Source organism: Ailuropoda melanoleuca, chromosome 3, assembly GCF_002007445.2.
Source record: "Ailuropoda melanoleuca isolate Jingjing chromosome 3, ASM200744v2, whole genome shotgun sequence".
Classification (NCBI taxonomy): domain Eukaryota; kingdom Metazoa; phylum Chordata; class Mammalia; order Carnivora; family Ursidae; genus Ailuropoda; species Ailuropoda melanoleuca.
This window is the reverse complement of record NC_048220.1, coordinates 54,992,025-55,015,076: the sequence shown is the minus strand read 5'-3', so window position 1 is coordinate 55,015,076 and position 23,052 is coordinate 54,992,025. Positions and strand designations below refer to the sequence as shown.

Genomic DNA, 23,052 nt, shown 5'->3' with positions numbered 1-23,052 from the left:
TACATTCTCCAAACTCACTGAACAGTACAACACCAAGAGTGAACCCTTAGGTAACCCTTGGGTGATGATGATATGCAAGTGTAAGTTCATCCTTAGTAAAAAAAACAAAACAAAACAAAAAAAAAAGTACCATTTTGGTGAGTGGTATTGCTAGTGGGGGAGGCCATGCATGTGTGGGAGTAGGGGTGTATGGCACATCTCTGTGTCGTCCTCTCAATTTTATTGTAAACCTAAGAATGGTCTAAAAGAATAGTCTTTAAAAAGAAAAATAACACCAGTCTCAAACTTGAAAACTTAATCCCTATTTTATTTAATATTCCCAAATTATGGTCTGGTTGCATTGACCAATGAAGCCCCATCAGGGATGGGAAAAAAGCAAAACGCCGTTACCCCAATAAAAGGTGCGTGTGCTGTTCGTGATAGATAGAGAGGGATCTCCGTGCTCCTCGCTGCCCGTGCCTGCTCATGGCCTAAAAGCTCACCATTAGGGGCACGAGCCTGGCAAAGAGTGCCTGGGTGAGACGCGCCTCTTCTGTGGGGCGCTTCAGGCTGCAAGGAGGATGCGTACTCGCCCACGTGGCCTTTCCCCTCCAACCTATCCCGAGGTGTTTATACAGCTCATTCTGGGCCCCACGGTTTTTGGCAAGTCCCTGTCTTGGGCCAGCTTCTCGTTCTTCACGTTCCTCCCACCTCACTTTGTCCATTTTCTCGTCCTTGGCTTCTTCTCTTACTCCTTAGCTGGTCTGGAAATCTGTTTTATCTCAACGTCCTGATCACGGTGCTCCTGGTGAACCGGGACTTCTCCCGAGCCGCGCACCTGCCTTCTCCGAAAGACAGGAGCTGACCGAGCGTGGCGCAGGCGTCGTTGCCGCGCTGCCGGCCGCCCGTGCTGGGGGCGGGGCGGGGCGGCCCGGAAGCACCACGCCCGGACGCCGGGCCTGTGGCGGTCGGGCGTCCGTGGGTCTGCAGCCCGAGGCTCTAAGAGGCTGTGTTGTGTCCCTCCCCCCCAGCTGGCCTGCTGCTGCGGCTCTGCCGGCTGCTCGCTGTGCTGCGACTGCTGCCCCAAGATCCGACAGTCCCGGAGCACGCGCTTCATGTACGCGCTGTACTTCATCCTCGTCGTGCTGCTCTGCTGCGTCATGATGTCGAGAACCGTGGCTACCGAGATGAAGGAGCACGTAAGTCCGCCTCTTTCCAGTCCCCCCCTCCCCCCCCCGTTTCCGCAGGCTGAGGAGGGTGTGTGGGAAGCTTTCAGCGTAGAGGACGGGGCCCCGTCTCCGTGGTGCGGCCTGCGGTCCGCTCGTGTTCTCTGAACCTTCCAGAAGCCTCTTGGGTGCATTCCTGCCAAGCAGGGGAGCCAGTCGACGTCTTGCAGGTTAGCGGTGGTACAGATACAGTCCAATGCTTTGGGTGTAGAGTGTTTTGTCCCAGCCTCGTTCATAGCTGTTCCTCCTCAGTCGTTTCTTGTAGACTTCTGTACTTTTCCCTTGTCGCGAGGTGGCTGCCGGTGTCTCAAGTAGCCGCTGTTGTAAACTCAATTTGGCCTACATGGGAAGCATGATGAAACTTAGAAAACCCCGCAGATAATGAGGAGTGGGCCGTAGGGCGATTTTTACTTTGCTGACATGTCATTTGTAGGTTGGGGGTCTCCGAGGGTGAGGGATGGATTTCTAGCCATCTCTGCAGCGGTGGGCCTGGTGATGTGCTGCTGCGGAAGACACGAAGGTCCTTTCCGGGGACTTCCTCCATGGAAGGCCTTTTAATCAGCCAGATGACAGGGGGACATGTTGGGGTTTTTGAGAGAGCCCAAGAAATAACATTTCCCTTCTAGGTTCTTTTTTTTTTTTTTTTTTTAAGATTTTATTTATTCATTTGACAGAGACAGCCAGCGAGAGAGGGAACACAAGCAGGGGGAGTGGGAGAGGAAGAGGCAGGCTTCCAGCGGAGCAGGGAGCCCGATGCGGGGCTCGATCCCAGGACCCCGGGATCACACCCTGGGCCAAAGGCAGACGCTTAACAACTGAGCCACCCAGACGCCCCTCCCTTCTAGGTTCTAAACAAATTGACAAAAAAGACTACAGCGTCAGCAGATAGATGCTAGACATCACCTTTATCCGTCATAAAGCTGATGGGAGACAGTGTGGCTTGGATCTGCAGAGAAGTGGGCTTCCTATTACTGAATCCCAAAATGAGTTAGACTTTTTCACTGGGGAACCCCACCCAGGCAGCAGTCTCACTGGGCGAGACCAGACTTGCCCTACAGAGGTACACAGTTTACCAGAAAGAGCAGCAGGCGTCTTGCAGCTCTTGTCCAAGGGAAAGGGGCGGAGGAAAGGCTGGCTGTCCAAACCCTGTTTTCCTGGGGCCCAACAGAGTGAGGAGGGGGAGGAGGCCAGGGGCAGCACTCTAATGGACCCCGTCCACAGTGAGGGTGACAGCACCAGGAGCAACTCCAGAGCAAGAGTCTGTTCTCCCCAGCCTCATCCAGATTGTTCGGACTATCTTAAATACACTCTCAAGTGCTTCAAAACAACCATTTCCTTAAAAGCACTTGATATATTCTTATCCATTAGGCCCTTTGAAGAGTTCTGTTGGGCAATGCTTTGGTAACTGTGGATGTATGGTCTGGAATTTAGTGGAACTACTGTGAAAGCTTGTGAAATTGCAGTTCTCCGCGGACTGCTTTAAACGTTGGCTCTCTTCTCAGTAAGGCACTGCAGTGGGAGCTCTGGGGCATTCAAACTTGTGAGAGATGGAACTTTTCCTGCAGAAGACAGGGTGTGAAGTGTTCTGAGGCATGAAACAAGGTAGAAATTATTAAGTGTCATATGAGGGAATGCATGAAGTGCTTTGGAAATTTGGAGGCAGGGAGACCCGGAGCGAAGGCTGCCTCATTAGGCCATACCAGGCTTCACTCCATGTTGGTGGCAGTTAGCACCCATTCTCTTCATCACACCGTGGCTTGATCTTGTATGCTGGTGGCAGGAAGTTTGAGAGGAGGAATACTGAAAGGGCATTTGATCTTCCATTTATCAACTTTGTTTTTCGGGTAAGTTCATGTTCTCTTTCTACATGCAGCAGGGGTTGCTTTGAGGATCCACTGTGGCGGTGGTAGGAGCTCTGAGTGGGTATCAGGTGGCTCTGGTGCGATTCCAGCCTTGCAGAAATTTTCAGTTTCCATAGAATTAGGCTTTGGATCCAAGAAACAAAACCCGAGACTCTACAAACATATAGTGATGAACCCAGCAGAAACATTGGGTTCCTTTGGGAGCCACAGGTATACATTTTAGAATATGACTTTAATAATAATAATTTTAACATTTGATGACCGTCCAAGTAACCTGCCTCCATGACACAGTCCTTAACAACTTCAGCCAGTGTTTATGATTTTCAAGTCTATGTAGAACATTTAAAAAATAGAGTATGTTGAATGGTATCACTAAGGGATTCATGGAAGTGACTTGTGTAATAATAATGACTATTTTAATTGCTAATATTTATTGGGTGATACCACGTGCCAGGTTTTCTTCTGAGCATTTTACCTGAATCCTCTGGTTCCTCACTACTGCACTCAGCTGGGCAGTTGGTGCTGTGGTCGTTCTTGCCTCGCGGATGAGGAGGCTGAGGCATTGGATCATTTCAGTACCTTGCCGGAGGGCTCCAGCTCTAAGTGGTACAGTTGGGATTTGAACCCAGGCAGAAAGTGTTCTTAGTGACTAGGCTGTGTAGGTGGACATGAAGGCAAAGAACAAAGACCAGGCATGTGTAGAAGGTCAGAGATGAGACATGGGGTAGGTAAAATGGCCTTGCAGGAATTTTAGTGCCAAGGTTCGGCGTTTGACCATGGTCTGAGGGCGAATTGGAAGCCGTTACAGATTCTTGAGTAGGAGCGTGTCCTTATAGAAACAGACAGATATGTAGGGAGGTGAGCCCGGCAGTGGTGTGTGTGTACAGTGTGATTTGGGGTCAGAGTAGAGAAAGGGAGGGAGGAAGGGGGGGGACAACCCTGACTCCTCAAATCGGCTCTTGTGTTTCTGTGCCTGTGTCCTGTATGTACTTATTTAAAAATGGTTTGGCTGGGCTTTCTGCATAGGGGATGAGGTCCCTGTGGGCGAAACCAATCCTTTTCCACTTTTAGGGCCTCGTAGGGAGCAGGCCAGCTGGTCACAAAGTCAGCTTGTTTGCAGCCTATAGAATGGAGGCTGACCTCATCCTCCTGCGATGCTTGCGGGTGGGCGTTGAAAGGTCCCCTTGTGGGGACACACACGGGGCTTCTGCTTCAGTCCTCGCCCCCGCTTTGTTGGACTGTGGAAAGTTTGAGGATGTGATGGGAAGAGGAGAAAGCGTGTATGCTTGTGACTGCCCAGATGGGGGTGTGTAATTGCCTCCCACCCAGCATTCTCACCTTGGTGTGCGGAGGACGGAACTCTGTCCAGAGCCACACGGGCCTTTGGTGTGCGGCTGAGGAACACGAGGGCAGCCCTCCTTTTCCGTTGTTGCCTTGGTTTCAAAATGTGGCCCAAGTTTAAATTTGAGCAGGAGGGAACCGCAAGGAACTGCGGAGCCAAACTTCATCCTGCCTCCTTTCACTCGGGAAACTCCTCTTTCCCATGAGAACTTTGGCTCAGAGCAAACTCTGCCAGTGCTGGTGATGCGGGGCATGAGTTCTGTCTTCTCCTGGGGCCCGTTTCCCCTCCTCAAATGCAGGAGCCATTTTAATGCCAGTCATTCATGTCATCAGTCAGGTAATTCAAGCAGGTATAGTCTCTCTTTCTCTCTCTCTCTCTTTTTAAGATTTATTTTTTTATTAGAGAGAGAGGAGAAGGAGAGAAAAAAATCTTCCACAAACTCCCCGCTGAGCTCCAGGCCTAATGTTGGGCTCGATCTCATGACCCCAGGATCATGACCTGAGCCGGTCAAGCAATGGAGGCTTAACCTACTGAGCCATCCAGGTGCCGCGAGCGGGGTAGTCTTGATGTGGTTTTGGAAGGTTGGTGAGGTCCGAGCGGAAGGCCAAGGAAGAATTGTTCAGACGTCTTTGGTGCAAAAAGGTGATTTTATTAAAGCACTGGGGCAGGACCCGTGGGCAGAAAGAGCTGCAGCTCCGGGGCTGTGTGGGGTAGCTGGTTACATACTTGGGATTTGGGGGAGGTAAGGACAAAGGAAGGTCTCCAAAAGGTCTTTCGTATGCTAAAGAAGACTTTGAGGATGCTGGAGGCCTGGCTGTTGTCAGGTTAAGGTTTTTTGCTTCTAGTAAGGCACTGAGACACTTGGAGTATCCTGAAGGAGCATTATACTCTGCGTGCCTCAAGTATTCGTCAATGGGCTGCAGGTTATAAGGACATTTTATTTTATTTACATTCCCTTCTGCTTTTGTTTCCTACATCACTATGGAGGGGAGGGTACTGTTAGGGTTCCAGGAAATTGAGTCTGCGGGTTTCTGAAAGTTAGGCTGTTGGTTAGAATGCTTTTTGCTTGTAAATCACTAAGACATTCGTAAACTGGTGGAGACTCCTGTCCTGCAGGACCGTGATCTCTAGCAGCTAACTGTTTTTCCCTTCTCTTAGTTTCAGGGCAGCCTGGAGTGACTGAGGATTGTCACATACATCCCACCTCGGCAGGGGCTGGTTTGTGGGTGTCAGCTTGTGCTTTGTCTTCAGCTTGCCTTCTGCTCCCTCATCAGTCTTGAGATATTTGATGCTAGGGGACTAAAAATCATAAAAGTCACTTCAGAATGTAGGATGACCAGAAAACCCCACAAAACCCCAAAATGGGGGGGGGCTGTTTTGAGAGATTTAAACCTCCTGACCTCAAGATATAACTTGTACACTTGGAAGCAAATAATGACACTTTGAAGTTTCTGTCCCCTTGGAATCTGCCCTGGCTTTTTAAGAGGGAGGAGAAAGGAAGGTTCTTGTTTCCTGTGGAGGACGGGCCTTGGAGAGGGAAGGACAGGTGATTTACGTGGCCTTCAGGTCTTCCTCCCTGTGAGCTCAGGGTGCCAGGCCAGCGTAGGAAGAGCCTTAAATGTGCCTAACCTGAACCGTCTTAGATCCGTTTTCTTCACTCGGGTCCCACGTTGTCCCCAGGGTGCTCTCATTCATTGAGATGGGTGCTATGTTAGTGCCTGAACTGGCTGAATCTTTGCATTTTATTTTCTTCAGAACCCAAACACATGTTTCACGTTGTGGAAGGCTGGTTTTTGTGTTTATATGTTTGCTTTAAACTTAAAATTTTTTTCGAAGATTTTATTTATTTGACAGAAAGAGAGAGCACAAGCAGGGGGAGAGGGACAGAGGCAGAGGGAGAAGCAGACTTCCCGCTCAGCAGGGAGCCCGACACAGGGCTCCATCCCAGGACCCTGGGATCATGACCTGAGCTGGAGGTAGATGCTTAATCAGCTAAGCCACCCAGCACCCCTGAACTTAAATTTTGAAGACTTATTCCTTGTATTGAGAGGAGAGGCTACTAAGGTCTTTGTTTTTTATAGCAACCTTTTTTTGTTCCTTCATTTTTTTATTCGTTAATTAATTAATTAAAGTAAACTCTGTGCCCAGTGTGGGGCTCGAACTCATGACCCTGATGAGATCAAGAGCACATCCTCTTCCAACTGAGTCAGCCAGGTGTGTCCCTTCATTTGCTTTAGAAGACATTCTGCTTCATTTGTAGTCTTATTTGGTCTCTTTTGGAAGCACGTTTTACTTTATACAGTCTTTTTTCCTCACGGATTTAGGTCCGTTTTCCTTTGAGTAAGTGTGAACGCAGAAACTGCCATCCTCCTGTGATTGGTGGTTCTTGCTGCAGCTGAAAAGAGCTTTGTGGTTATTCTCAGCACAGGGTGATAACGCTGCAGGGCAGAGTGGGTTTTAAGGACCTGTGGGCAAGGTCTGTAGCGTGTGCACATGAGCAGGACTCAGAGCAGGACTCACGGCTGCAGTGTCTTTTTTTTTTTTTTTTTGGTTAAGATTTTATCTCTTCATTTGAGATAGAGAGCCATGAGCTGGGGGCAGGGGGCAGAGGGAGAGGGAGAGGGAGGTTCTCTGCTGAGCAGGGAGCCCAATGTGAGGCTCCATCCCAGGACCCTGGCGTCATGACCTGAGTGAATGCAGACGCTTAACCAGCTGAGCCACCAGGCGCCCCCCTCTTCAGAGTCTGAAAAGCAGCCCTTAAATTCCATTCCCTCCTGGGACTTACTGCAAGTCGGCCAGCCTGACATTAGAATCCCGGCCCCCAGCCGTCAGCCAGTGCCACACCCAGAGATTGCCGGTGAGCCCAGGGCTCGTGCCTTGGCCCACAGGCTGTTTGGCCAGTGGTTTTTATTATCATTAGTTTAAAATTTAAACTTGGCTCCTTTAGGAGGGGTGAGCATGCGGTGGCTCCTCAGAGGCCCCATTCCAGGATGTTTACTTACACTGTGTCTCACCCATTTACCTTTACTTCTTGCCCCCGAAGAAAGGCATATGGATTTGCCACTCCTGAAGTAGCTTAAACTCTTTGAGTTCACATATGTCTGACAAAGCTATCAATATAAAATTGGACTCAAAGCTTCCCTTACCCCACCTGTTAGAGTGAGCACTGGGGGAGTTGCTGAGTGGAATGTGCTAGAGTGCTGTGCAAATCTATGCCCATAGCCCCAGGCTGAGATCCAAGAAGCCCTTCTCTACCATAAGTAGTCTACCCTCTCACTCAGGGGAATCAGGCATTTTTATTCAAGTAACTATTTAGAAATTGTCGTGATCACTTTGGTCCACTGGACTCAATGGACCACTCAGTTTCAGGACTAATGTGGGGTGGAGGTGGGACACTGAATTGGATCTAAACCAGGCCTCTCCTTCCCCGAGTAACATTCATCACCCCCCTTTTTGTTTGTTTGTTTATTAAATAAAGATTTATTTATTTTGAGGGGGTGGGGAGGGGCAGAGGGAGAGAGAGTTTTGAGCAGACTCCCTGCTGAGCTCTGGACAGGGAAGTTGTGGGGGGCACTCAGTCTCAGGACCCTGAGGTCATGACCGGAGCTGAAATCAAGAGTCAGACGCTCAACTGACTGAGCCACCCAGGCTCCCCACACCCCCACTTTAAAAATCTTAGGAACAGAGTGTAATCACAATTTCTACATTTATTTGAAGTCCAAAATTTGCCAGGGAGCGGGAAAGGAGATGGATGTTAAGGCTGCTAATTGTGGATTTAGACCCTTTGAACAAAGGTAACAAGATAGGCTTAAAGAATTTTTCTCTATTTATTCAAAAAATCCCATCTCTCACAACACATTCCCTGGAGGTGTGATATTTAAATTTTTTTGATCTGTATTTCTCAGTCATTTTCACTGTTCATTATTGTCTTCATCAGGAGGAGAAGGGAGAAGGAGATATGGTAGAGGGGAAGTTCATGTATATTACCAGCATTAGTATAAGAGTATGAGGAAGTAGATGAAAGTGAAATAGTTAAAGAATTGTTTGTAGCCAGTCTGGTGCCAAGGCCACACCAAAATCTTGTAGTATTCCCATCACCCAGAACAAAGTGGTCATCCCCGCCTTGCCTGAGCCTGAAACACACACTGCCCTCTGACCCTTCTCATTCCCTTCCCTTCTCCTTTCCCTGGGGCAGCTCATTCATTTCTAGCTTTGGTTATTTCCGTATGTATATTTGCTGATCAGGGCATGCTTTTCTTTTCTTTTTTAAATATCTTTTTATTTGAGAGAGAGCGAGCTTGAGAGAGCTCCAGAGAGACAGCACGAGTGGGGGTCAGAAGCAGAAGGAGAAACAGACTCTGCCCACTGAGCAGGGAGCCCGATGTGGGACTCAATCCCAGGACCCTGGGATCATGACCTGAGCCGAAGGCCGACACCCAACAGACTGACCCACCCAGGTGCCGCCCCACATACTTTTCTCAGGACAGTGCTTGGTACCCCGGCAGATGCCTTCCCTCTCTTTTTTCTAGATCCAGTGCTGACCACATACTTTCCCCAGACAGGTCATAAAAGTATCTATTGGGTTTCCACTGTGCATTCCAGTCAGTTCTGATTTACCCCCACCAGGCTCCTTGATGTCACATTCCAGTTGTGTTATTTGGATTTGGATTGTTCCTGAACAATTAGTCAGTTCATTGACATTTAGCAACACTTTGGTGGTTCCTAGTGTTGACAGAGCTTTGATCCAGTATGTTTGAGGGTCTGAAATTTGGCAAATGAGCTACCTTTTTAGTTTTAACCTGTAGTATTAAGAGGAATGTGAAGGCATTAGAGTCAGTATTGTTTGTGGGAAAAGCCGTCTTGGTGCTAGTCACAGGGGATTAAAAAAAAAAATAAAACAAAGTTTCTAGTTAAAGTATCTAGTTAAACAGATAAGAAATGGAAAAAAGATACAGTTTACATTTATGATGTGTTCTGCCCTGTGAAGAGACAGCAAATATCATATGGTGTTAAGGGTTATGCAGTGAAAATAATTATGTCTTTTAGAGTATGATTTAAATAGAAGGTTAGAACTTTTTTTTTTTCTTCAAAGATTTTGGTATTATTTTTTAAAGATTTTATTTATTTGTTTATTAGAGAGAGCAAGTCCGAGAGAGAAATCATGGGGGGGGGAGGGAAGGAGGAGGAGAGGGAGAGGGACAAGGAGCCTCCGAACTGAGCATAGAGCATGACGCAGGGCTGGGTCTCACCACCCTGAGACCATCACCTGAGCCGAAATCCGCAGTCGGCAGCTTAACCAACTTAGCCACACAGGGGCCCCCAAAGATGTTATTTTTAAGTAATCTCTATGCCCTATGTGGGGCTTGAACCCACCACCCCAAGATCAAGATCAAGTTGGCTGTAAGCCCACTAGATGCCCCAAAGGTTAGAAGTTTTAAAAGTGGGACAATCTTAAGTCAGAATCCTAATGAGAGTCCTCCTTCGACAGGTCACAGAGTGTGGGGCCCAGGGACGTGGCTTGTCCATGGCTGTGACCCCAGGTGGAACTGAGACTGGAACCCCAAGAGTGCCGGCCTCCTGGCTGCCTGGCCGGAGCTTTTCCTGCCCTAGGTTTGGTCATCCCTCGGATATTCACAGTAGTGTAACGGGAAGGCCTTAGCAAACTTATCCTTCCTCCTGAATGCTAATCTTTCTTCTGGAGCCAGTGGTGAAGGAGAAGTATTCCTTCTGGAAGCAGCATCACCTTGGGCCTGTAGCAGCTTTCTTAGCTTATCTTCCCTACCTGCTGCTTTCCTGTGGTGAAGACCACAGGCTGGGCTCCAGGGATGACGGTTGGTCTGACACAGAAAATGAGAGCAACCACAAATCTAGTCTATTTATTTGGTGGCTTTGCATGTAAAACAGAAACTGCCTTCAGGTTGTGTTTGGTGTCATTATATTTTAAAAGTAAACAAATATCAGCAGTGAAAAATATTCTTTGATCCAAAACACTGAGGAGTCTGTCCAGCTTAGAATGACAGGCATTCACGCTGAAGCTGGAAAGTCTGGCTCTTATTTTGATGTCTACCAGCTGAATGTTAGGAAACCTGTGCACCCGAGACCTAGTATCAGGTGTTAGTGTGAAGCATTAAAGCTCTGTAGAGTACAACTCCCCGTTCTTAGCTGGCATTTTATGTTTTTGTGTTAGAACAAGTGTCAAATTAGCTAAATAAATAAATAGATAAAATAAAATATAAAATAAATAAAATAAAATAAAATAAAATAAAATTGCTGACCTGACCAGTTCTTTGATTCTGGAGTTTTTTGTTTTGTTTTGTTTAATCCAGCTGGGATAGAATGCTTTCCAGAAGCTTTCTTTCTGAGCAGCAGCTGAGCTCATTGTACTGTCGTACCTTGCATGTGTCAAGTGTATCAATGGGTATGTTTCTGAGGTTAGAGGTGGGTTTGGGCCCTCCAACCTCAAGTCCTTGATAGGACACCGAGGGACTATTTTCACTATGGTCTAATGAGAATTTTCCTGTGGGGACCTGGCAGTGAGGTTCCACCTCCTAACGCTCTGGGTCCCCTCCCCTGCAAGTGGTTGTGACTTTGGGAGCACCTGTTTCCAAACAATTTTACCTTTGGTCTAAATTCCATCCAGACCTAACACCATGTGGGAGAAAACAGAGTCCCCGCAACCCTCCCATCCCTCACTCCTCCCCTTGCTTGGGCCTCACCCTCCTGCTCACAAGTGAACTCTGGGAGAATGATGGTGGGAAATAGTTCTGTACTAGAAGCAGCTATTTGAACTAATGGATACCCTGCTGAGAGTCTTTTTTAAAAAAATCTGAACCAAGGGTAGAGAAGTTTGATCCTTGTCCAGGAATAATGAGCTTGCCAGGAGCCAGAGAACAAGAAACAATAGTTATTGTCTTTGGACTGGAGGATCCATTACCTAGCAACTTTTGGGGGGCATCAGGTGTTAAAGGGGATCTGTGTTTCAGGATGGATCTGGCTGTGGGGAGGGGAGAGTGAACCCCCTCTTCTGTCATCTTCGAAAGCATATCTTCATCGACTGACTGCTGACGGGACCTTGGAGCATTCTGCAGATAAACAGCAGACAAGAGCTTACAGTTGGAAACGAACAGTTCTGTCATCGGAAAAACAGGCCTGAGGGAGCAGACAAATGGCACAACACAGAATGAACAGAGAGTCAGTAGCCTCAAAACGCAGGGAGCAGGAAACATAAATATTGTGAATAGTTGAGTCTTGATGCTCTTCAGAATTTAAAAGGGTGATCGTGTTACTTGGTTGAACTGTAATCCGAGTCTGTGCTTGAAGAAGCCCTTTAAGTCAAATAATTCCTTCCTTCCTCCTCTCTTTCCTTCTTTCCTGTGTAAGTGCCAAGCACTGGGCGAGGTGCAGGGGATATGAGTAGTAATACAGCCATTGTCCTAGAACCAGAGCCCAGGTAGGGGAAGAAGAGAATGGTTTGGTCATTGTATGCAGTAGGAGCCCCTTGATGTTGGACTGCCTGTAGCACGCGGTGTGTTTGAAAGCTACAAGCACTTGAACTCCATTAGAGACTGGAGACAGTGCTGTCAGCTTAGCCATCTTTGCGGTTAACCTTTGGGGTCACATGAGCACTCAGGAGCATTTTCTTTGTGTCCTTGTCTGGAGACAGGAGAGCTGAGGTGAGGGAGGAGGTTTGTAAGGGAATAGCGTGTGTAGCCCTCCCTCTAAAGCAGCCTTGAGCTTAGTCACTAGGGGGTCAGGCGTTTTGGGGGTGTGGTTTTTAAATTTTAGTGATGACTGTTTCTACAGTCTTCAAATAAGTCTAAAATTATCTTTCGAAATGCCAGCTTTCATCAGAGTGGGTTTTATTTTTGGTTGCACAGGGTGTGTTTGCATAACAGATGTGAGGACTTTTTTCTGTTGGAGCTCTTGAGGGCTTCTGGCCCGCAGAGAGGAGCACTGGGACTCCCAGGCCTGTCCTCCCCCTTCTCCTCCTGCAGATAAATTAAAATACTGAAATCGCTGCTCTAAAAATGGCAGATGGTAGATGTACAGTTGGATTCATTTAAAGCTCAAGTTCCATTCTGGGACAGCAGCGCTTTAAAGGAGGGAAAGCGTCTCCGTGGAGGTGAGAAGGCAGGGCAGAGTCCTGGGACACTCAGAAGACAGTCCAAATGGACCTCTCTGCTCCTCCTTTGGTTTTTTATTTATTTATTTTTAAAGATTTTATTTATTTATTTGACAGAGAGAGCACAAGCAGGGGGAGTGGCAGGCAGAGGGAGAAGCAGGCTCCCCGCGGAGCAGGGAGTCTGATGAGGGACTTGATCCCAGGACACGGGGATCATGACCTGAGCCAAAGGCAGATGCTTAAGCTTAATCAACTTAACCACCCAGGTGTCCCCTCCTTTGGCTTTTGATCTGTAGAGTAAGTTATCACCACTTGTCATTTGCCTTTGAGATATTAATTTATATTGGCCAGTTGTACACTACTCCCTAGCTGTTGTTCCTGGTGGTCTAGGCTGGTGAACTTTTCCTATAGAGAGCCAGCTAGAAAACATGCTCTGGGCTGGGGGCTGTGTGGTCTCTAGCAACTACTCACATTCTGCCATTGTAGGGCAAAAGCAACCAAAACAGTGTGCGAACAAATGAGTGTGGCTGTGTTCCAATAAAGCTTTATTTTCATAAATAGAAGCTAGAGGGATTTGACCCACAGGCTGTGAGTTTTTGATTCTTGTGTTCAATCATCAGTGGCCCTATGCATGTCATAAGCAGTCAATCTCTCCTCCCTGGGGGGAGAACTTCAGTGGTTAAAAGTTATGTTGAGGGCACCAGAGCCCTTGCTTAAGTTGTAGATAATTGGGATGTGTCATCCACTGGCTAGGTCACCGAGACAAGAATAATGCAGGAATACATTTAGCGTGACAGGTTTAACATCGTATTTGTCTTAGTCTGCGTGGCCTTTTGAAATAAATGGTAAATTATTCACAGATAAAAATAATTTGTATTCTTCTTATGTAGCCAAACAAAGTGTTTTGGTGATCAGGAAAAAGTGGAGAGGTAGAAAATGAGCGTGTGGGTACCTTGGTTCCCCTGATGCTGAGGACTCCCCATTCCAAGTCCCGTAAATGGGAAAATGGGAAAGATACTGGGCCAGAAACCTAAATGTCCGCCATGTCCTGATCCTCAGTACAAGGACTGGGGACTAAGGGCTCTCAGAAACTTGAAGTTAGAGGTGTGGTAGATTCCAGTCTTTGGGGGGATATTAGATTCTCATAGCCCACCTAAGGCAAAAATCATGAACAGTCAAAATTAACCATGAAGATGCTTGAAATATCCATAAAGTAGAGCACACATGGTTCTGTGTGTAGAGCCTTTCACCCGAAAGTTAGCTTCTTGTCAGCATGGATTGTTTTAAACCCATTTTATTCACTGCTTCTGTTCCCCTAACCTAGAACAATACTTAGACATAGATGTGAATGAATGAGCGAATGACTAACTCTGGACTGTAATGTGTATCTAATTGTATGACGTAATGTATAGTATGGAAAAAAGATTTCACATGCAAACTCTAGTTTTACTGGGTCTAAAAATTTTTTATAGAAGACAGTCAAGCACACAGTTGAATTTGTGTGTAATACATCGTCACTGTATTCCAAGTCCACATATTCACAAAGACAGCTGATTTGGGGCTCACTTAGGCTGTAAACATGTCTTCATCTGCTAAGGGATCCGAATAAAAAGTTCTGCCTGTTGAGATGTTTAGTCCTCTTGTTGGAGAAACCCCAGCATCTCTGGGTTCACCAGTGATTCTTCACTGTCCTTGTTTCTCTGGAGACGGGTACAAACTCCTTCAGACCCTGTGTTCTGTGGGGAGGGGCAGAGGGGACTATAACTTATTTGCCAGTAAAACAAAGTGCGGTCTTCTGTAGTGAGTTTTAAGTTGTCTCTGGGGTTAGGTGTAGATTTTTTTCTTGGACCCAGAGGGCCCCATTCCCACTGTCCCCGCCTTGCAGTGCTTGTGGGCAAAGGCCCCCCCAGAAAGAGGACTGAGATGCTGACTCTGAGGGGGCCAGTGGGGGATTTCCTGGCTTGGAAAGTTGGATCTGTGGCTCTTCTGACACTTTTCCTGCCTGCCTTCTACTCTCCCTGCTGCTCCAAACCTAGAGTTCTCAGAAACCCTCCCTGGGGAGAGCTTGGCAGTATCTGGTAAAATTTCAAACATACTAACTTTATGACCCCCAAATTACCTTCTCGGTATCTGTCCTCCTTGATGTTTTATATGTGTACAGAGAAATATGAATAATGGGGAAATATCTAGTATGCATTATTTATGAATTATTGATGAAATAATTATGAAAAATCAGAAACAATCTAAACGTCTGCCATTTGGGGCACAGAAACTGAATTATGGTTGGTACAGACATGTGACCATCTGCAAGACACAGGGAGTGTATAGCAGCCCAGCTAAGTGTCCAGAAGGTACACAGAGCTCTGGGAAGCAGTCAAGTTAGAGTTGGGGGAATAATGGGCAAGAGGATTGTATTTTGTCTATATTTTATTTTATTATTTATCTATCCACCTATTTATTTATTTTGAAAAAGGGAGGGAGAGGGTACACGTGCTTGAGCGCGAGGTGGGGGAGGGGGGCAGAGGGAGAGAGAGAATCTTGAGCAGGCTGGTGCCCAGCGTGGAGCCGGAGTGGGCTCCATCTCACAGTCCTGAGACTGTGACCTGAGCTGAAGTCAACAGTCAGCCGCTTAACGGACTGAGCCACCCAGGCGCCCCTTGTATTTTCTGTCTTTATGGTAATTTGCATTTTCCTCGGCAACAGGCATATAATTATGTATTGCTGTGTAATCACAAATTAATAAGATTTAGGAATGACCCTTGGACCCCTGCATTTGCCATTAGGTTTCTTGAAAGAGAGCATGGGTAAAAAACCCACTGGCTTTACTTCCTGACGCGTACACAGACCCTGGCTCTCTCCTCAGCTGTCTGCATTCTGGCTTCTGCTCCCACTGGCTCTAGAGAATATTCTGATTCAGTGTCCCAAATGACTGTAGACTGCCAAACCCAGTGTTACTTCTCAGTCCTCTTCGCATTGGCGGTATTTGACACTGCTGACCGCGTTCTGCTTCTGGAAAGCCTTTCTTTCCAATTCTTGTCTTCGATTCTGTACCTTTTCAGTTTCTTCCTTGAGTTTTTTCCTTCTTCCCAGCCCCTCAATATTTGTATTCCCCAGGGTTCTGGGCCGTGTCCCCCTCCCCTCCTTCCCCAAATTCCTCTCGGGGGGAGTTTACTTCCTGCCTTTGAATGCTCCTCTGCCTTTTCTGCAGGTCTGCTGAACTTTATGTCTGGTCCGGCTCCCTTCCTGAAGTGCCCCCTTCCTGAAGTGCCGCACGCTTGCTTAGCCACCTGCTCACGCTTCCCCTCTATACAGGCACCCCCAGTGCAGTTTTTTAAAAAAAAGATTTTTATTTATTCATTTGTTAGAGAGAGAGCGCCCGTGGGTGCGCGCACAAGCAAGGGGAGTGGCAGGCAGAGCTGAGTAGGGAGCCCAACCTGGGGCTCAATCCCACGACCCTGGGATCATGAGCTGAGTTGAAGGCAGACACTTTGACTGAGCCACCCAGGCACCCCTGCAGTTTGCTTTTAAATGAAGTATTGCCCCACCACTTTGAAACTGCTGTTTTATGATTCCTGTTTCCCACTGGTCGTCCATTGGATCAGCTTTTCAAGCTAGAAACCAGGATTCCTATACCTGAGTTCCTCTGCCTTTATTTGTAGGCTTACCCCAAATCCGCAAACGGGACCTACCCATTCCCTGGCCCCATGCCCCAAGTGCTTTGCCTCACTGAAGAGTTACATAAGTTTTCACTGGGATTGACTGACTTCTCATTCAAGACCGGTTACTGGTATGGTTTAGTTTGTACATTCCACCTTCGATGTTAACTAATTCTCTTACAGAGATTGACATCAGTTCATAGTTGTGCCCCTTTTGTGGAAGATCCCTTTATTCGTCAAAATTAGTCAGCCCTCTGGGAATTGTCTTGTTTGGATTGAAAGCTTTTTGTTTACAGTTGGATCAGAGTTGTTTTCCGTATAATCAGATTTGTGGCTGCTCGATCCTGATGAAATGCTTGTGGTGAAGGAGTTGTGAGCGCTCATGCTTGTCTCTGTCTCGTGCTTCTGAGATTCTGCCGAGTTACCGTTGGGAGCATTGGGTTCCTGATTTCAGAGGTGACGGGGTCAGATGAAACTAGGCTGTGTAAATTTAGTTCCTCTTGTGGCTTTTAATAATGACAGTTGTAGACTTGCCTCTTAAAAGTACTTAGAAACCCGCACAAAAGAGAAGCAGGCATTGGTTGTTGGTACTGATTTTAAATCGCCCCCTCCCATTCCAAAAAGGGCCTCAGAGGAATGAGCCTATAGGTGGTCCCCAGTCCCCAGGAGCACGGAAGCGGGCCTCAGGATTCCCCATTTCACAGCTCCTGTCCGTCGGTGAGTAGCAGACGGATGTCACCAGCACGGACTTGTTGTTCCACAGAGAACAACAAATCGTCTTAGGAAGTTTGAAGATAAGTACCATTCCAGAAGGAGGAGGGGCAGACAGAAAGAGGCTCTGGTTCTGAAATTCAAGTTCAAGTAAGGGATAGTCAACAGAAGTTGCAGATCCAGTTCTCCTAGTTTTCATGCTATTACCCAAGCCAACCTGCCCAAAGCTCTCTTGGCACCTTGGATTCCTATAGCCTTCTAAAAATCTGACAGAATGTAAGAATGTACCATTTTCTTATCTCTCCCAAATAACACTTCTCATTGCAGGCGTACCACTCTCCATCCTCCTCCTCTCCGTTTCTGTAAGAACCCTCCCGTAGTCTCTACTTGTAGGTTTGCTGCATCTGGGTCCCTGGCCAACCAGAGCCTTTCTGTGGCTCTTCGGTGGTTTCTTTATATTTATTCATCTGAGGTAGAAATTGTTTGGGGAGCATAGTTAGCATCTCTCCCGTATAGGAAAAATTATGTGGATTTTCTTCTAGCTTCCATCTCTCTCTCTTTTTTTTTTTTTAAGATTATTTATTTATTTATTCGACAGAGACAGCCAGCGAGAGAGGGAACACAAGCAGGGGGAGTGGGAGAGGAAGAAGCAGGCTCATAGTGGAGGAGCCTGATGTGGGACTGGATCCCACAACGCCAGGATCACGCCCTGAGCCGAAGGCAGACGCTTAACCGCTGTGCCACCCAGGCGCCCCTAGCTTCCATCTCTTTGCACTTAATACTTATGTGGATGTTTTGAAAATTTCTCCCCTGATTTGGGAGTTCAGATATATATTTTTTTGAGTGGTGACTATTGCAGTATGAATCCTTGGTAGTGAATAGAACATCTGCTGATTTCTAAGATGCTTATTCCCCCCATGTCTAAATCAGAACGTAGGAACCTGTCAGACATTCATATAAATGTGCTGATTCCCTCCCCCAAAAGTTGTTTTTATAAAATAGATAGCACCTTAGAATTTAAGGAAATTTACTGTGGGGGGGGGGTTGTTTTTAAGTAAGCCCCTTGCCCAGCATGGAGCTTGAACTCTAAGACTGAGAGTCACATGCTTTCCCAGGCACCCCAGGAAGTTTACTTAATAGCTATTAAGGATTAGGAACCATGGCAAGCACTTTATAAGGATTGACTGATTTAATTCTCGGGACAACTTCATAAGGTGGTGGCAATATTATTTTGTTGTACAAATAAGGAAATTGAGACTCTAGAGAGATTGTGGAATTTGCTCAGGTTAGTAGTGGACTTAGGGTTGGAAGTCCACTGAGTCCTTGTTTATTCTTACTGATAATTTGATGGCTTTGAGTTTGGCTGTCTTGAGGGTTGAAAGGAAACCTCTTGCCCACAGGTCCCTACAGAACCAACATAGATGTAGTGTCCTTGGATGCCTAGAGCCAGACTTAAAGAGGCAACACCCTGAGCAGTCCTGTCGCCTTCACCCCACAGTGTGGAGTCTGTGTGTGATGTGTGTTTTCTTTTTCTAAAACTGGGATGGAGCTTGGAGCAGCAAATATTTAATCAAAGCAAATTCCCCTTGGTAAATTCTATTGGCTTGTTCAACATAGAGGTTCTTTGCCTAAAAATACTTACCACTTACTGAGGACTAAATGACTAAGTCACCCACAGAACATAAGGCAGGTCTTAGTACATGGAGCAAGGATTGTTTGGCTACTTTTATTTTGGATGAAATAGTGCCACATACTCACCCTTTGATGAGCCTGAGAGCCTCTGGGAGTAAACAAGGGAGGGGATTTTGGGGAGATGATAGAATGGAAGTTTAGGCTCTGCTGGCATTAGCATTCTCCTTGAAATGGGTATGAGGAGAGTTGGGGGTGGGGGGGGAACGAAGGTAAAAGATGGGCTGCTAGAGATGAAAGGGGTACTGACTTGTATGTATTATAGTTGGGGGGAGAGGAAGACGTCAGGAATTCGTTTTGCTGATTGAGTAGAAGAGAGAAAGGAAGGAGGAAAAGAGTTGAATGAATATTGTAGAGCAATAAATCCCATATAAATAAAACAGCCTGATAAGCGAGTCATATCTCCATCAAGATAGCTTTTACAGATTTAAACCGATAATACCTATTTGTTACCATATTACTTAAGATGGGTATAGCTTTTGTTTCTGGCTAAAGGTTCTGAAACATTCACTTTGTGTGGGATCTCCCGTTATGTCAGTATCTGAAGAATTTATTATTTATTTTCTATCTATCAATTTATTTTTTGAAGATTTGCCTATTTGAGAGAGAGAGAGAATGCATGCGTGCTAGCAGAGGGAGAGGGAAAAGCCCACTCACTGTCGAGCAGGGAGCCTGCCACTGGGCTCAATCGCAGGACCCTGAGATCATGAACTGAGCAGAAATCAAGATGTTTAACTAACTGAGCTGCCCAGGAGCCTCTATTATTTATTTATTTTTGAAAATATTTTTTAAATTAAGTTTTTATTTTAATTCCAGCTAGTTACGATACAGTGTTATATTAATTTCAGGTGTATAATACAGTGATTCAACACTTCCATACATCACCCTGCACTCATTTCATGACAAGTGCACTCTTTAATCCCCATCACCTATTTAACGCAACCCCCACCTCCTCCCCTCTGGAAACCATCAGTTTGTTCTCTGTAGTTCAATGTCTGTTTCTTGGTTTGTCTCTCTCTCCTTTTTTTTTTTTTTTGCCCTTTGCTCATTTGCTTTGTTTCTTAAATTCCACATAGGAGCGAAATCATAGGGTATTCCTCTTTCCCTGACTGACTTATTCTGCTTAGCATGATGCTCTCTAGCTCCATCCATGTCATTGCAGCTGACAGGATTTCATTCTTTTTTATGGCTGAATAATATTCCGTTGTGTATATATGTATGTGTGTACATATGTGTATATACACACACGTATATATGTGTATACATATATTCATACCACCTCTTCTTTATGCATTCATCTATTGATGGACACTTGGGCTACATCCATAATTTGGCTGTTGTAAATAATGCTGCTATAAACAGAGATGCACGTATCCCTTTGAATTAGTGTTTTTGTATTCTTTGGGAAAACACCCAGTACTGTGATTGCTGGATCATAGGGTAGTTCTATTTTTAACTTTTTGAGGAACCTCTGTACTGTTTTCCAGAGTGGCTGCACCAGTTTCCATTCCTACCAATAACGCACAAGGGTTCTTTTTTCTCCACATCCTCACCAGCACCTGTTTTTCTTGTGGTGTTGATTTTAGCTATTCTGACAGGTGTGAGGTGATAACTCATTGTGGTTTTGATTTGTAGTTCCCTGATAGTAAGTAGTGATGAGCATGTTTTCATCTGTCTGTCTTCCTTGGAGAAATGTCTATTCTTGTCTTCTGCCCAGTTTTTAATTGGATTATTTGGTTTTGGATGTTGAATATCTGAAGATTTTAACCCTGTGAGTTTGCTCACTCATGGTAAAACACAGCTGAAAACGCAGACTCCTTCAGAAAGCACTTGCTGACTTCTCTCATTACCTGCATGGGGTTCCTTCCTTTGTCCTCATGTCTAGTTCTTATTGTTGTCCTGAAGCAATTTCCAGACCAGACATTCTCACTGGGATGCCCCAGGGTGCTTCCAACCCTATATGTTAACACAAATTCCTGATCTGTTCTTCTAGTTCCACTTTTTGTCCTCTGCCAACCCACTCCCCACCAAATAGCACCTGCTCCCCTCCTTCTCTTCATTCTTGTCTTCTGTATAGTCCTACCAACTATGACCTCTACTTACAGAATTTCTGGTCTCCCTGCCAGGGGTTTACCTTCTTCATCCATTACCTGGACTATTAAACCAGTGGCCTTTCAGCTTACCCTCCTGCCTGAAACTGGTCACCTTCCCAATCTGTCCTCCACATGGTAGCTTAAATCGTTGTTTTCTCTTGCCTAAGGATGGGGGCCAGACTTCTTAGCATAGTGTACACCTGGCCCCTTGCGACGAGACCCTGAATTCTTTTGAGCTTTGTCTTGTGCCCAGGATGGTTTTTTTTAGTATAAGTATGTCTCATGCAATATTTAGTATCAGTTGTCCCAAATATTGTATGGGGCATTGTTAGAAGGTAGGAGAGGAACAGTAAAGTATTCCCCAAACTAAGAAGGCAATTTTGAGACTGGAAAATGAACCAAGCAACTAGGTATCTTATTGACAGTGGGGGCGAGGCAGGAATGGGGGGCGGATCTGGCAGAGGATAGATCCACAGCAGCTACACAGTTATTCTCTGCAAAGTCCAGACCTTAGTCCAGATTTTACGGTGTGAGGGGACATACAGAAGGGTACTATAGTGAGATCAGAAGGTTTGCATGCACCTAATTGACAGCCAACATTTAATTAGATCTTGTGGCACCACCTGTGCCTCAGGAAGGGGAAAACCATGTTATATCTAACAGATTCACAGGAGGCCAAAACAAGCCTTCCCCCAACCCCTATCCTAGGCTTGGCAGACATTTCTAAGGTATGTATATTAATCTTCAAGGGACCCCAAGAGAGATCATCAAGTGAGGAGTCATTACTGTCAGCACTCCTGCAGACATACTTATACTAAACAATTAGTCATTGTTTATTCAAAATTCAAATTTAACTACATATTTTGTATTTTATCTGGCAATCCTACATGTCTGCTACTTTGTTTTGTAGCCTGTTCAGAAATACAGTAGTGTCTCTCTCTATGCATTTACATCTTGATTGGCTCTAAAAAAAAAAATTGCAGTTGTAGAAACTTTGTGACTACAAAATATTTGACATTTTTTAAAAATAAAATCTTTCATATCTATCTCTTCACAAACAAGGAGCTATACTTAATTGGGTCTCAGCAGCAATGCATTTTTGCCTGAGGCACTAACTCGAAAAAACATGTTTTAGGAAAACATGTTTCAGATTAGGGTGTAGTAATGACTATTGACCTTTTCTGAGGGGAGGGAATCCTCATTCAGGAAAATGAACTCCGGTTAAATGTAGTCTTTTTGCTTATGGAAATCTGAATAGCCTCAGGTACTGTTGTTTAAGATCTTTTCTGAGGATAAAACTAAATTGTCATGGTTCAATTTTACATCCAACTTTGTGTCATTTTTTTCCTCTGCAATATTTTTTGTCTTCTGAATAACAGTTACGGTGTGATTTTCAACTTCTTTTTGTTCCGAAGAATGTTCAAATTTAATGTTAATAAGAATGTTATTAACAATGTTAATAAGAAACAAGGTTTTTTTTTTTAACCACTGACTAAATCTTTATTTTCCAACATTAGTAGAAATATCCTGCTTATTCTCATTATGTGAGATTTCTATTATTCTGATAATATGCATAGATTTTACATTGAAACCTTTTAGTTGGACTAGAATAAACCATTGTCAACCTTTATCAGAAGATTAAGACTCATAAAGAATGCCAGTGAATAAAAAAATAAAAGCCCAGTTAACATCCAGTTCACAGAGAAAAATACAGATAGCCATAAATTTAACAGAAGATGTGAACCTTACTTGTAATGAGGAAGATGGACATTGAAACAAGTAGTGTTTTTTATTGTTGGGAAGGAAAATTTTTCTCTACCCTCTAAGAATCTTCTGGCTGGTCTAAAAATTAAATTGACATGGCAGATTAATCTGGGAAAGTCAAACTTGATTTCGTACTTTTGTGGAATCCATATAATCTCATAAACATGAGATTCCAAAGATGGGCAAAATGAGGTAGATATGTCATCCTGAACTCTAAGGAGAAAGGGGGAAGGGGAGGGTGGTAAGAAAAGCAATTCCCAGGAAGATGAAGAGGAGTAAATGTTTGCTAAACAAATGTTTGCAGGGCCATGTAGAAGCAAGGGACGGAGAGAGGAATTTTTATAAACAGACCTTGCTCAATTCCTACTTGTCTACCACACTGAGTTCCTAGTATGCTGTACTTCTCTATGGTAGTAGCTTTCTTCCTGGAGCGGGTCCTCTATGAAATTCTCCTCCCCCCACCCCATCTAAATTTTTTTTAGGCAATTAGCAGGGAAGGTCAAAGTTTTTTTTTTGAGTCTCCTGGAACTCGATTGTTTTCAGATCAAAACAATTCACATACCAAAGTGCCTTATCTTGGGGCCGTTTGTTCTGAACCTTTACATTAT

General features: G+C 45.4%; 1 protein-coding gene across 1 annotated transcript in view; it reads left to right on the top strand.

The window, feature by feature from the left end:
- Nucleotides 1-791: 791 nt before the first annotated feature.
- The window catches only part of SERINC5 (serine incorporator 5), a gene marked incomplete at its 5' end in the record, with an annotated part of 52,960 nt that continues 30,699 nt past the window's right edge, over nt 792-23,052 (top strand). The window contains one exon of the mRNA XM_019796377.2: nt 792-1,178. Within this exon, the coding sequence (XP_019651936.2) occupies nt 792-1,178 (387 nt within the window). The remainder of the gene's footprint in view (nt 1,179-23,052) is intronic.